This window comes from Lutra lutra, chromosome 11 (genome assembly GCF_902655055.1).
Source record: "Lutra lutra chromosome 11, mLutLut1.2, whole genome shotgun sequence".
Classification (NCBI taxonomy): Eukaryota; Metazoa; Chordata; class Mammalia; order Carnivora; family Mustelidae; genus Lutra; species Lutra lutra.
The window spans coordinates 107,146,582-107,160,360 of record NC_062288.1 but is presented as its reverse complement, the minus strand read 5'-3'; the positions used below and the strand labels follow the sequence as shown (position 1 = coordinate 107,160,360).

At 55.1% G+C, this 13,779-nt stretch overlaps 1 protein-coding gene across 1 annotated transcript; it reads left to right on the top strand.

Moving 5' to 3' along the window:
- The first annotated feature begins 8,820 nt into the window (after positions 1–8,820).
- LOC125080556 (uncharacterized) lies at positions 8,821–10,657 on the top strand. Its single transcript, XM_047694402.1, has 2 exons — positions 8,821–9,248; positions 10,014–10,657. The coding sequence occupies exons 1-2, from the start codon at positions 9,074–9,076 to the stop codon at positions 10,655–10,657; spliced, it is 819 nt and encodes a 272-aa protein (XP_047550358.1). The 5' UTR covers positions 8,821–9,073.
- The last annotated feature ends 3,122 nt before the right edge of the window (positions 10,658–13,779 follow it).

The window sequence follows — 13,779 nt, the reverse complement described above, 5'->3', positions numbered from 1 at the left end:
GACACGAATATTCAGTCCATAACAGGCACCAATATTGACACATATTCCCGCCACCAGCATCAGTCACGATGGTTGACAGCAAATACCCCGTTTCCCTCAGAGAGACCGAGTGGACCCGCGTGTCTGCGCCCCACTGTGGGCCAGAGGCTCCTTAAGTGTGCTTCCGTTCTCGTCAGGACCCACGGACGTTATCATCCTCATTCGACAGGTAAGGTAAGGAAACACGGTGGAGAAGGACCAAGTAACCACCCAGAGTCGCATCGCGACATACATGCAGGGAGGGCTGCGTCCGGGAGGAGCCAGGCTCCTCCACCGGGATCCCGCGCGCCCACCACTATGGACTCATGTTCCGACATTCCAGATGGATGCTGTCTGAGCTCCTCACTGACTTGGGAGAGCCTGTTCTGAAATGCACAGACACAGGTTAGGTGTCCTCACTGTTCTTGCATGGAGTGCTTTAAAATCTGAAAAGCTGTATTTTGTGCATAACCAAATAACATGTTTCCATTCGCAACAGCAAAATAAGGATATTGTTGTGAACTATTTTGTGTTTGTTTTTTCTCTAATATTTTCAAGCTAAGTTTCAATGCATTTTAATATAAAGGTGAATGTCGCCTTAATAAAAGGCAGCGAGGGGCTCCCACGGTCAATGGCCCCATGCAGTCTTTTAAAATCCCTTTAGCTGGCAAGACGGATATTATTAGCTCTGTATATCATTAAGAGGCCTGTGTTTGAATCAGATGGTTCTTATTCATTCAATTATTTAACCAAATTTGCAATCATTACAACCCCTTTCAAAAGAAAAATTGTATTATCAATATATTTCCCATCAAGTATTCCTAGGAACTCACGATTATCTATGGATCTATTCATGCTCTGAATGAGGTCCCGCGTTCTGAATATTTTATCATCTTCACCTGGTACCCTTTATCATCGAAAGATGTTTTATAGTAGATTTGGAAAACCAAACTGGCTTTATCTCAGGTTACAGGGCATCGGTGCGAAGGAAGGTTATTTTGATATATTTAAGGTGGGCCGATAATTCCCACACATATTTTTTTTTGTCTGTGTGGGAGCCCAAGCCAGCCCCTCCCGGTGATAACCAGAGTGTGGAAGATTCACTAACTGAAGACAAGTGCGGCTCGCTGGGCACGTAGAATGATGTGGTGAGAATGGAAGGGTGAGGGGTAGTGGTGCTGATGAAGACGATATTAATAAAATGTGCCCTAAATTGCTCTTTAACTAAATCAATAAATCCCAACCGAGAATCTCCCGGTCTCCAGGCACTGAGGAAGGTAGTCATGGGGGAAGGGGAAGACGGTGTCTTCCAGATCATTTCAAAATATGGAAAGCTTGATGGAAATCTTGCATTTTCTCCCCTTGAGACTGCCTCGACTGAAGCCTGCAGCACACCTGGTTGGGTTGGAGTCAACTCAGGGCTGCACTCCCACGTGGGCCAGAGGTTACAAGTTTGACTTAAAAAAAAAAAAAAGCAATGCATTATTTTTAATTCAGTTAAGAATGCAAGTGTATGGCTTATAGGGTAAAACGGGAGGGAGCTTTCACGTTGCAAAGTTTAAGAAGCAACTGACGAAATAAATTATAGGAAGATTGTAAACAGATCAGTCTACATAATGAACACCAAAATGTTCACTTACAAATTCTCCTGACTAGCTATTTGTTTGGAAACCAGAGGAAAAGAATACGCACTTTCAAAACAGCTAAATAAAACTGACAGTCAACGGTAGTGAGTACATTGTCATAGGTCCCTGTTCCAACAAATCACGACTCACCGTCGAGAAAGTGCTGGCCTACACCCTCCAGACTGTCATAGAATAAGAATATGATTCTTTTCTCCTTTATTCTAGAAGAATGGACTCGGTTCTGGTGATTTGAGAACTAATACACTCTCCGCTCCCAACCTCCCAGAACACAGCATTGTGTTTCCCCTTCCCTTATGCCTTAACTATCAAGGGTGACGCAGAAAGACCGAAAGTTGCCCGTGGAGACGATGGCCTTGGAGGTCTATCCCACATCCACCAAACACCAAAACTGAGGTAAACACTCATGAAGAATGAGAAACAATTGCTTTAAGAATTTCTGGTGCAATTTCGCCAATGAAGGGAATAAAGGAGATGGACCTCATCATCAGCCTCCTCTTAGGGATAAGCCTTCCAGCTCATTCTACTGCACCAGAAAACCCAAACAAAGTACATGTCTGGAAAGGGTCACCGGACGGTTTAAGGACTTGGTAGGTTTTCATATAATTCTTAACTTTCGAGCCCTTGAAGCTAGAGACTCAGCTGTCTTTCCAGAAGAGTTTCTAGCTCCTGACTCTCTTTAGAACCCCCAGCCCCAGGTTTTTGAGGCCTGACGGCTTCAGGTGAAACGCAAGGTCGAGCTAGGTTGATTTAGTGCATTATTAGCTGTTTATACAGTACCGAAGCGGCACATGACGCATGAAAAATGACTTTCCGATCTTAGGGAATAAATCAGGGCCAGCGAGTGATTCCACTTAATACTTAACTTTAGGCAGTAAATATTACACCTGTTATTATTCAGGGCAAACACGGCCCCTTCCATTTGTTTATTGAGGAAACAATTTATTTGAGGACATTTAATTGCAATAGTGAAGCCTGACTTGGGGGTTAATCCCAGTTTATCGATGCAATTAAAAGCAGTGTGTGCTGTGTCTCATATTTATTATCTAGAGTAGAATGTTGACAGAGCCCGGGTGTCGGGCCGCGTGCTTGAGAGTTTCTGTGTTGCGGGAGCTGCAAGGTGGGGGCCGCCAGCGTGTGCCCCACGAACATCACTCTTTGTGCTTTCTGTAAGCGTTTGCGTAACCTAATTGGGGAAAGGCTCTAATTTGATTTTACTTGGAGCAATATGGTTTCGAATTGTTATATAGATCAGCACTGTTTGGTTTCTTGTCAATGATTCATGGTATTTTAATGCCCACCAGACAAGCACTACGGCTCCTCGTCACACACTTGGCGGCGTTCCATGATCACCTTGGCCGGAATTCCAGCCCTTTTCCCTCCCCAGCTGCTGGATACCCAACCCCCTCCAGCCCAGACTTCCCACCTCTGTCCGAGTCCATTCCTGGGTGCCGGCTCCTCTCATCCGGGGACAGCCTCCCCGCAGCCTGGAGAGCCCTGTCTGCCGGGGAGATGCCCGGACTGGGGAACAGAAAGTCCGGAGCCCGCAACCACTCCATCCCTCACCCGGTCCATCCTGAGACCCGGCCAGAGGAGACGACTCCAAAGATCTTAAAAAAAACTTCTCACCCCTCCCCCATTTGTTATGATTTCTTTTTCTGGTCCTAACTCCGCAGTTTTGTTTTGGCTTTTTCTTTTTTATTTTCTTTTTTTTTAAGATTTTATTTATTTATTTGACAGAGAGAGAAAGAGAGATCACAAGTAGGCAGAGAGGCAGGCAGAGAGAGAGAGAGAGAGAGGAGGAAGCAGGCTCCCTGCTGAGCAGAGAACCCGATGTGGGGCTCCATCCCAGGACCGTGAGATCATGACCTGAGCCAAAGGCAGAGGCTTACCCCACTGAGCCACCCAGGCACCCCTAGATTTTTCAACAATTTAAATGACCCCTTTCCACTAAGCTTCTACCATATTTTAAAAAATTTTTTTAATTCCTTATGATTGAAAATAATTTTTTTTGAAGTTTGTGATTTCATTTATTATTTATTCATTTTTAAAGAGAGAGGGACTGTGAGGGGGGTTTGGAGGGGAGAGACAGAGGGAGAAGGAGAGAGGGAATCCCAAGCAGGCTCCGCGCTCAGCACAGGGCCCATCTCACAATCCCCAGATTACGATCTGAGCGGAAATCAAGAGTCAGACTCTCAACAGACTGAGCCCCCCAGGCACCCCTCTTCTTTCTTACACACGGTATACATGATGTGATGGGGGTTTCTCATTGTTTCATAGGTTCTCTTCCAAGAAGAAACGAGGTCCCTGAGCACAGAAAGGGTATTTCAAGCTACTGCCTTATCCTTCAGTGTCAAGCTGGCCACACCAGGTGGCCCAGTGAGGACTCTCGGCTTTGGATCCTACTGAACAGCCATTTTCCGGTCTCAGGGCGAGAGATGGGAAAGTGTCCCCGCAGGTGTCCCCAGCCACCGCCAGCAGCTCCCACACGGCTCCCACTAACGTCGGGGGTGGGGGGGTTGTTTGCTGGGGGCTGGGAGACAGCGAGGGCTCCTGGGGCCCCGGGCTGACCTATCCAGGCAGTTGCTCCAACCACCTGCAGCCTGAACAGTGGACATGAAAACCACGTGGGTGTCGCTGCAGGCCCAGCCCCGACCCCACGGTGCACGAGCCACCCTCCCATTTCTGCAGATTTTCCGGGGCGCTCCTGTTGCAGAGGGCTCTTCCTCCCTTTACCCGTCAGTACACAACCCTCGCCCACAACCAGAAAGCAGGGTGAGCCCATTTTTATTTTAGCCCGCGGTGACTCCGGGGAGAATCAAACGAGGTGTCCTACCCTTTGCACCCCCAGAGAAAAGCGTTATCTGCTGGGAAGGCTGGGATTGGAGCCGCTTTAGGAGCCTGGGGGAAGCCGTCTGCGGGCAGGGACCTCCCCCGCTCGAAAACCCTGCTCCCCGCTCGGACCGCACCCCCGCCTCAGAGGCCCGCACCCTCCCGGCTACCATCTTGCCCCCAGAGCCGGGGGTGCTCTGCGGACGGGCGCGCACAGAGGGCGCCCCAGGGGGAATCAGGAAATAGGCCCAAGTCCCCAAGGTCCAGATTGGAAATGTTAAGTGTCCCCCTCCTCCCAAGGCCAGCCCCGTCCCAGGTCTGGTGGTCTCCGGGGGAGGGCTAAGGGGAGCGGCCGGGACAGCTTCGGGGCGCCTCGGTGCGGCTCCTGTTCCCACTTCTCAAGGACACAGGCCTTGAAGGGGAGCCGGGGGTCTCCGCTCCGCAGAAGCCTGAGGGCTGGGGACCTATCTGAGAGACCGACTGGTTAGAAACACACAGAATCGGTTCCGCCCTCATTCCCCCTGCAAGGAAGAGGAAAGAGGGGCTAAGGGGCTCCCGGACACCAGCTCGGGGACGCAACTGTCTGGCCCCGGCCCCAGCGGCCGCTTCTGGAACCCGCCCTGCTGGGGAGCGGGAGCCAGGCGGGGATCCCTGGGAGAGGGGGCTCAGATGCGGGCCGGGGTGCGTGCAGGGGTGTCACTGTCCTCTGCCTGGCGACGGCACGGGGGAGTCCTACAGACCTGGCTCTTGGCACCCTCCGTCTCCCACCTCACAGGACTCGCCCTGCACACCAGGCCACTGACCCTCAGGGCAAACGAGCGCCCACGCCCAGCGGGAGGCAGCGGAGGAGGGGCCGCAGGGACCCCGGAGCGCGCCTGGGGAATCTGCCCCGTCCCTCTCTGTCCCCCGCGGGGCGGGTGGGCGCCCCCACCTGTGACTCTGCGCGGGGGGTCGGGCGGGGGGGGGCGTTTGGGGGCTGGCGTGGTGGTGGGACTGGGCGGGGAAGAGGCAGGGGGCGAGGAGGGGGCCTGGGGCCTCCAGCAGCCCGCCGCCCCTGCACAGCGGTAGGGCGCCGGCCCTAGCAGCAGCCCCGTAAATCTCCCTGGGAGGAATTAGTTAATTTGTCCATGAATTAAGGAATGGTGGAAACTCCCCGTTGAAGCCGAGCTCTCGCGCCAGCTGTTGGGTGCTTGTGGGGGAGCGAACGTCGTCGAGGAAAGGTCCACCGCGCGGTCCCCGAAGCACAGGGGCGGCCCGCGGGGAGGCGCGGCAGACCGCTCCCTCGCAGAGGTCGAGGGGGCCTGGAGGCCGAAGCCTGGGCGGGCGAGGGCCATGTTGTTGAAAAGTGATTTAAAGTCTCATAGGGCAGCAAGTCGGGGGCAGGAATGGACCAGAAGGTGCCGGGGAGCCTGGCGCAGCGGCCTTCCGCTCTCGCTCGGCCAGCGCGGGACTGGGCTCTCGGGGGCGCGCAGGTGCGCGTGGGGCGACGGCGCCAAGCGAGCGGCCCCTGCGGCCAAAGCACCCTGGGGGGACGCGGGCTCCCAGCTTCCCTGCGGGCCGGGACTAGATGTAAAACAACAAAGAAGTGCTGGGGTGGTGGAGGGTCCCCACCTACCCCGGAGGGAGCTGACGGCGGCCAGGGGGCGCTTTCGGGCCACATAGCTAAGACAGATGAGAAGCGAGTAGTTAAAACCCACATTATATAGTTCTGTCGGGTATAAAATTGCGTGTGCTGACCCATATATTCTAACTGGAAACGGACTCGAGTCACTTAAAATATTGCAACGTCGATAGGACTAATTAATTGGAAATAAGAAACGAAAGAATACAATTAAACGAGAAGAGAATCATTTTCTAATTTAATAGAGGGACATTTATAAAGATCACAAGCTAAAAGGCATCGAATGATTCTATCGACATTCTATTAAATCAGCCCCCGCGGCCCCTGGCAGTAGGAGGCGGCCGGGGCGAGCGCAGCCTCTCCGCCCGGTTCGGTGCCTTGGTTCAGAGCCCGGGTGGGCGCCGCAGCCCCAGAGCCTGCGTCTGCGCCGGATCCGACACCAGCTCTTCCCGCAGAACTGACTCTCCTCTGCCCACGGCTAGGCCCAGACACTTGCTGTTGTCCCTGGCCAGGAGACTCCTGCCTTCCCGCTTGCGAGTCCTGGGCTCACGGATATATTACAACAAAATTACTAATTGGAAAATGAAATTGTCAATAAAGCACCCCCCTCGCGTATACAATATCCTTAAATATTAAGATATTTTATTAGACCCATTTCCTAACAATAATTTATTGCAATAAAACAGACACCACAGGTCCCCTTAAATTGTCTTTTCATAATGAATAAATTTAAGCAGGCTAATTAATATATAAACTAGCCCAATTTGTCAAGTTGATTTGTATTTTAGTTAATTGTGAAAGTAATTACCACACGGTCAAATTAACAGCTTTCTGGAAATGACCAAGCCTGAGGTTTTATTTCCTTCCTGGGTGAAGAAAATTCATTTTTCCAAGCTCTTGATGTGATGAATAAAAGTCATAAATCTGGGTGATCGGTGCAGGCAGAGTCTAAATGGCTTCATATTTCATTTTAGGTTTAATAGAAATATTCATGCTCTGTTTTAATGAAATTAAATTGAGGGGGGATGGGGTCGGAAGGCAACAGTGGCCCAGGGCTTAAAGGGACAGCGCACGTTTTCCTCCCCCCACCCCATCCACCCACAGGCCACCGCCTGGAGGTCACCTCCCACCTTCGGCAGATCTGCCAGTCCAGCTGGGGGAAAGGTGGGGGGCTGAAGCGGCCGGCTCATGGGCAGCCAGGAGGACAGAGCTGCGTGTGCCGTTCCCTCCCCAGCTGCACTCCCAGGCAGCCCAGTGCCCTCTCCCACGTGACTGTGGAGGTCACTAAGCAAGGCCAGGGTCAGCTTTGGGTATAGGTGCAACCCCACCCAAATAACACCTTTCTGCTCACTGTGAGCATTTAGGCCCATGCTGTCCCAGCAAAGTCCGAAGTCCGCATCCCCCTCCCTTCCATCGCCTTGTGGGGATCCAGGAGAACAGTGACCAGCTTTGGGACAGACGCTCTGAGGACCCCTAGGCTCACCCACTTACAACCTCTGCTCCCTGCAATATCCCACTGAGCCCCGCTGCTGGGGACAACCCTGCCAGGAAGGCGACCAGGCCCCAACCAGGACTGCCAGGGCGCTGGACAACTGCCCCCAAACCCTGGGCTGAGAGGCCTCCCCTCTCAGGAAGAATAAGTCTTTGAACCCGCAGTTTGCATATTCATCTGCACTGCTGAGCCTGGAGTTTAGGGGGCCACCTTGTCATCCACTCGGGGGCAGGAGGTCAGTGGGGCGCCCCTGGACCCCAGGCCAGTCCTGGCCCAGCAGCCCCTTAATGGAGCTGATCTGTGACTTGTTGATTTCCCCTGAGCAAATAAGGCTTTGATGCAGTTCCAGCAAGAGTGGTTAGCTGATGAATTGACAAAAACTAATCAGCTTTATTGGGAAACAGGTTAAGGGCAGGGGCGTGTCAATAATTCTCAGCCTGACCCCCTCATGCATTAACCGAGGCAGGCTGATTAGAGTAAGAAGACCGGCTCGCATTTTGCACTGAAATTGCTTTCATAAACTCACCATTATTAGCAGTCGATGCGAGCAGCTAATTTAGAGAAGACATCCCAGGCATGTCACATCTATCATCCGGGTTTATGTATCATTATCTCATTTACAGAATGTCGCAGTGTAATATGTGTTTTTGGCAATAGGCTTGGCCCCGCGCCGGTATCTCGCCGCTCTTCTGAAGCCGCACAGCAGTCCCCTTGCCCCGCAACCCTGCAACCCCTGCCCCGCCTGGAAACGCGGGCGCTGAGGGCGGGGAGCCCGGGCCCGCTGGGAGCCAGGCTGCCCTCCTCCACCACACACACGTGCGCACACTCAAAACGCGCGTGTCCAAACAGCCGTCCACGCGCTCTCACACGCGTGCACACGTGCGCCCGCCGCAGGCCGGCGCCCCAGCTCCTTCTCGCGCGGGGCGCGATGTGCGAACTCCAGCCTCGGAGCCGGCCGCGTGCGCGTCCGCGGTTCTGCCCAGGCACCCCCCCGCCCGGACTCGCGCGGCCGCTCCCGCCGCCCACCCCCGGGCCCCCCCGCGGAAGGCCCCTCTCCGCCCTCCCGGCTGCCGGCGCAGCGGCATGACCTTCCCACCCCCGGGGCGGGCTGCTCCCCTCCCCGCGCGGCGGCGGCGGCTCTGGGCCCAGATGCGCCCGCGCGTCCGGAGCGGGCCACCTGTTCCGCCAGCTAATTATCTTAATGTAAGGGCCCAGCGTCCGCGGGTTCGCGCCTCCTGCGGCGACAGACGGCGGCCCCGCGCAGGAGGCTCTCGGCCTTTCAGCGGAATTTCCCAGATGGGCTGAGGGGAGGCCGGGGCGGGTCACCAGGGGCCCTTTAACGAGTTCATTAGCCAAATTATCTTGCGGGCAGCCCAGAGCGCGCGCGCCCCGGGCAGGAGGCAGGGGGCGGGGGGCGCAGCGGCGGGTCCTTCTGCGCCCCCACCCCTGGGTCTGTACGGAGGGGAGATGGCCCCATCCCGCCCGTGTCAGGAACAAGGGACCCAGACCCAGGCGTCCCGCCGCGACCTTCCATCTCCGCGCCGCTCTGGCGTTGGACAGGCCGGAGCCAGCAGGCTCAAAGGCCAAGTGGGAAAACCTGATTCGAATCCCGCCACGAGGAGAGTGTACCACAACCCGCAAGGTGAGCGAGCTCCGGCTCCCGCCCCACCGCAGGACTGGAAGTCACCGCTGGCCTCTTTGCCGGGGGCTCTGGAGCGAAGAGCCTCGGGTTCTCAGAGACTCCGTTTGCTCGTCTGTGAGACTGGGGACACGGCGCGTTTGCAGCTATAATCCCTATTGGGTGAGACCATGCAGGTGCTTGCGGCATCCCCGCAGAGCAGGGGCCCTTAGCCGACACCCTCCTTTCACAGCTGCCTTCCCAACCCACACTTACTACGGGGATGACCTCGGCTTCGGACTCCTCTTGGGTAAAATGTTCCCTGTTCAAACGGTAGGGCAGGCAGGGGGTTCCTGATACAGCAGCTTCCTTCTGCCCAGCCCACCACGCTCCCACCGGAGCCCTTAGCAAATGTGCCTGGGCTGTGATTTGGGGCCGGCCGGGGGCAACTGCCTAAGGAAGGAGGCCGGGGAATCATGTCCTGGGCAAGCCAGTCAAGTCCTTCCTGCAAACAGAACCCCCCCTGCACCCCCCACCCCGGCTGGCAAGTCCCCTCTGAGCCTCCAAGCCTGAGTTCTGTCCCTTGGGTCTGGAGGAGGGTGCACCTGCGGAAGAGTCCGGGGCAGGGCAGTGCGAGGAGAGCTCGACCACAGGCCCCGTTTGCCCGACTCCGGGGACATCCCCCAGCTCCGGGAAATGGCACGAGAAGGAATTCATCCCCCTCTTCTCTCTCTCTCTCTCTCTCTCTCTCTCTCTCTCTCTCTCTCTCTCCCCCTCTCTCCCCGGCAGCCTCAGCTTCTGCCACCTCAGCACTGCTAAAGAGACCAATTAGCAGAGACTTCCTGCCATTACCCGCCGGGATTCGGACATTACCGCGCGACTCTCTAGCCGCAATTTGTAGTCAGGAGGCACTAAAAAGTTCACGTACCAAAGCATTAAAACACCGCAAGCGGCGTCTTGTTATCTGCGCGTCTCCCCCACAGCCTCCCTACCTGCAGGCCAGCGGCGACGGGCCAGGCTGGGGGGGCACCAACCCCCACCCCCCCGTGTGGGTCTCGTCTGCCCGGGGCAGAGCTGGCTGCGGAGCTCCAAGCCCCTCTCCCTCGCCTGCAGTGGGGGGAGGGTCCCCGGGCGCGTCGGAGTCTCTAGGAAGCGAGCCTTCTGCGCTACACACCTCTGCAGGGGCAGGTGCGGGGAATGAGGCCAGAAGCCCCCAGGCCAGCGCTCACTGCCCCCGAGGGGCGGCTCAGGCATCAGCTGACGGACTGCGGTCACCAAGGTTGCAAGAAGCCCGAAAGGCCGACTCTGCGGCGGGGCGCGCGGTCTACCTTGCAGGAGTGAACCTGCAATTAATTCAAAATCCTCTATCAAAAATAGAAGCTACTTGGGGAAAGTTCTCCATCTCTGTTGAAGACTGTAGTTCCCCAGCTTGACTAAAGGGGCTCCCGTGACCTTCCCCCGTGCTCCCAGTGCTCCCCCATGTCTTGGGAGGAATTTGTTTCTCTTTGTCACCTGGAGCTTCGAATTTGTGCAACAGAGAAGCTGGAAGCCCTTTCAGATTTGTGGGTTAGAAGGAAAATGTGCCACAGGGAGGGCAGGGGCTGAGCGTCACCCCCCTCCCCCGCCATCCACACACACACCGCGACCTGTCCCTTCTCTTTGGTGTCCACGGAAGCTGGGAAACTGCCCAAGGTCTGAGCATAAAGCAGATATTTTTGTATCTGGAGAAAATGTCCAAAAATAGAGGACTTTTAGGGTTGCTGGATTTTTAGGCACCTAAATCCTGCAGGATCCTCCTGACCTCTTAGCACAACCCCAGCACCGAGGCCCACTTAGGCTGGTTGTTTGCACCTGGAGCTGGGCCTGGTTGACAGGGACAGACCCGCAGCTTGGGGACTTGAGAGGGGAGCTCCCTTAGGGTCAGGCCCCAGGGGCCTGTGGCTGCGTTTCTAAAGGTGTGACACGAAATTCAGGTGTAAAGGGCGAGGCCAACAAGGAAGGGCCTCGAGAAAAGGCACCCAGTGCCTCCAGCAGGGCCCACCTCTAGTTGGAGCCTTTGGTCAGCGGGGTCCCACCCTTTCCAGACCCCTTTACAGGCTGAGCGCCCCCGGGTCAGGAAGGAGGTCAGCAGATCAAAGGGCAGTGCTAACAACGTGATACCTTTAGTCCTGGGGCTCTGCTGGTGGGGGGAGGGGCCACCTGCACGGATCCACCCCTCCTCCTCCCTACCCTGACCCCCGGGCTTGCCTTCCGGTGACCCTAGCCCTCCCTCCCACCGTACTCTCCACTGACCCCCCACACACCTGCTTGACCCCAGGCCTAGCTGGCCAGGTACCCCAGGAGGCTCTGGGCTCGGAGCATTTCCCTGGACTTGGGGGAAGTGGGGAGAGTGCAGGGACCGCGGAGGAACTCCCACTGCCCAGTGCCCTCCTGCCCCGCTCGCACCGGGACATGTGCTTGACAAGGAACAATGCCCGCCTCCCAGCCTCCGGATGGGTGAATACACGGGCTTTATTCCCAACCTCATAGGTTCATAACTCCGGATATGCATAGACATGGGTTGCAAACAGCTTTTTCTTTTGCAGTCGTTGTTATAAACCACCAAGTTGCCTTTCTACGTCATGAGAGAAGGGTGACTGCAGGCATATTCAGTATCTTGAAGGGAGACTGTGAAGAGAGAAAAGGTGTGCCGTGCTGGGCAGGCAAGGGGCTAAGAGGGGGGAGCTGATGACACACGCTTGCTCAGGAAATCGAGGGTACCCCAGTCCTCCCAGGGCTGCTGGAGAGGGGAGTCACCTGGAGACTGGGGTTGGGAGTATTGCTGGGATCAGACCTTTGATCTCCTTCGAGGGAGGTGAGGGAGGTGAGGGAGGGTGAGGGCCCTCCAGCAGACGCAGGCCTTGCTCCTGTCGGGCCCCATCCTTCAAAGCCAGCGGGGCTTGATCAGTACAGACCGGAGACAGGAAGAGCCCTCGCGCTCGGCTTCACACCTCATAAACCACACAAAGACCCCAAACTTCCAAGACCTCTCCCTCTTTCCCTGTCCCTCTCTCTTTCCATACAACTTCCCTGAAAACCTTCAATCTGTACTTTTTCTTAACAGCAACAGAATATATGATAATTTTAAAGCCCTTTGGCCCCATAGAGTGCATCTGGCCTAACCCTGACTTCTCTAAACAAAGAAACAGAAATCCATAAAAATAAAAGAGCACTGGCATCCTATCTCATGGCAGTTGGGGGTGGCGGGACCAGGAAACCCCCCCAGAGGGCTTATTGCTTCTTGGATGCCTTCCTGGGTGCTCCCACAGGTGGTATGGCCTTGGGGGTAAAACCAGGTGAACTTTCCCCTGTGCGATCCCCACATACCTGTCCAGTCCACGCTTCCAGGAAGTGCTCTCTGCTGGTCTTAAGGGGAGGGACGTGCTTGCCCCTTCCCCTCTCCTGCGGATTTTAAGGGGCTTAGGAGAAATGCGTACTGTGGAACAAAGAGGGGGTGAAATCAGTCACTCTGATTTAAACACAATTTCTAAAACACAATGATCTGGTTGAAGAAATGGGGGCATTTATCGTGTGTAAACGTAAAGTTTAGACTGTACCCTGTCCCCAACTAAAATATCCCTGGCTGTGCATATTTTGGGGAGAAAAGAGGGCAGCAGTCCCTCCAAGATCAATCTTGGGGAGTTTCATTCACTCCTCCCAGCCTCCTAAATCACTGCTCTCCATCCCAAGAGTCCAGCCAGCAGATGGAGGGGGAGGCAGAGAAAGGCAGTCAGCCTTAGAGCGAGCCCCTACCAGAGGTAGGGGCCAAGCCTCTCCTGGGGAGGCAGAATGACAGCCAACATGTCATTACTGGCCTCGCAGGGCGGGCGAAGGGCTTCCTGCCCAGAACAAGTGGCCAAGAATCTCAGGTCTCCTTCATGAACCCTCCTTCCCTAGAGCGAATGGGTGGCATAAAGAAACAGGGCCAGGGACCCCCGAGCACCGAGGGCAGCAGGTGACAGCTGTGTGGCCTCAGTATCAGACTCGGTCCCACTTCCAGCTACGAGGCTTAATGGTTTGCTGGGAACAAGAGTCTCAAGCTCTTGGCACCTCTACTCTCTGCAATGGAGAGGATAAAATCCTTCTCCTAGTGTCACAGTGAAGATTAAAGAAGAGAATTCTAGAAAGCACGTGGCATGGGGCTGTGCTCAGGAAAGGTAAGGGCTCTCCCCTCTCTGCTTAAAGGCCGGACTTCATTTTCACCGCCCCAGAGACCGCATCTAAAGACCAGATACCATGTAAATGCTGTAATTTCTATTTCACAAAGTACGACTGGTTTTTGCAAAGCTATATAATATTTATTCCCATCACTGTCCCTTACCCATTGCTGTCCTCCGATTTCCAGCTAGTATTGTGTGTCTCCAAACTACCCTGTTTTAATGAAGAAAGAGAAAATCTCGGCTCTCGCCAATGCAGTCACTGCAGCCAACTCTTGCCAAGGCAAAAAGCCGTCTGAAGGGAAACTAGATGATCCCCACACTTACCCTCAAAAAAAAAAAAAAAAAATTCCCTCTTG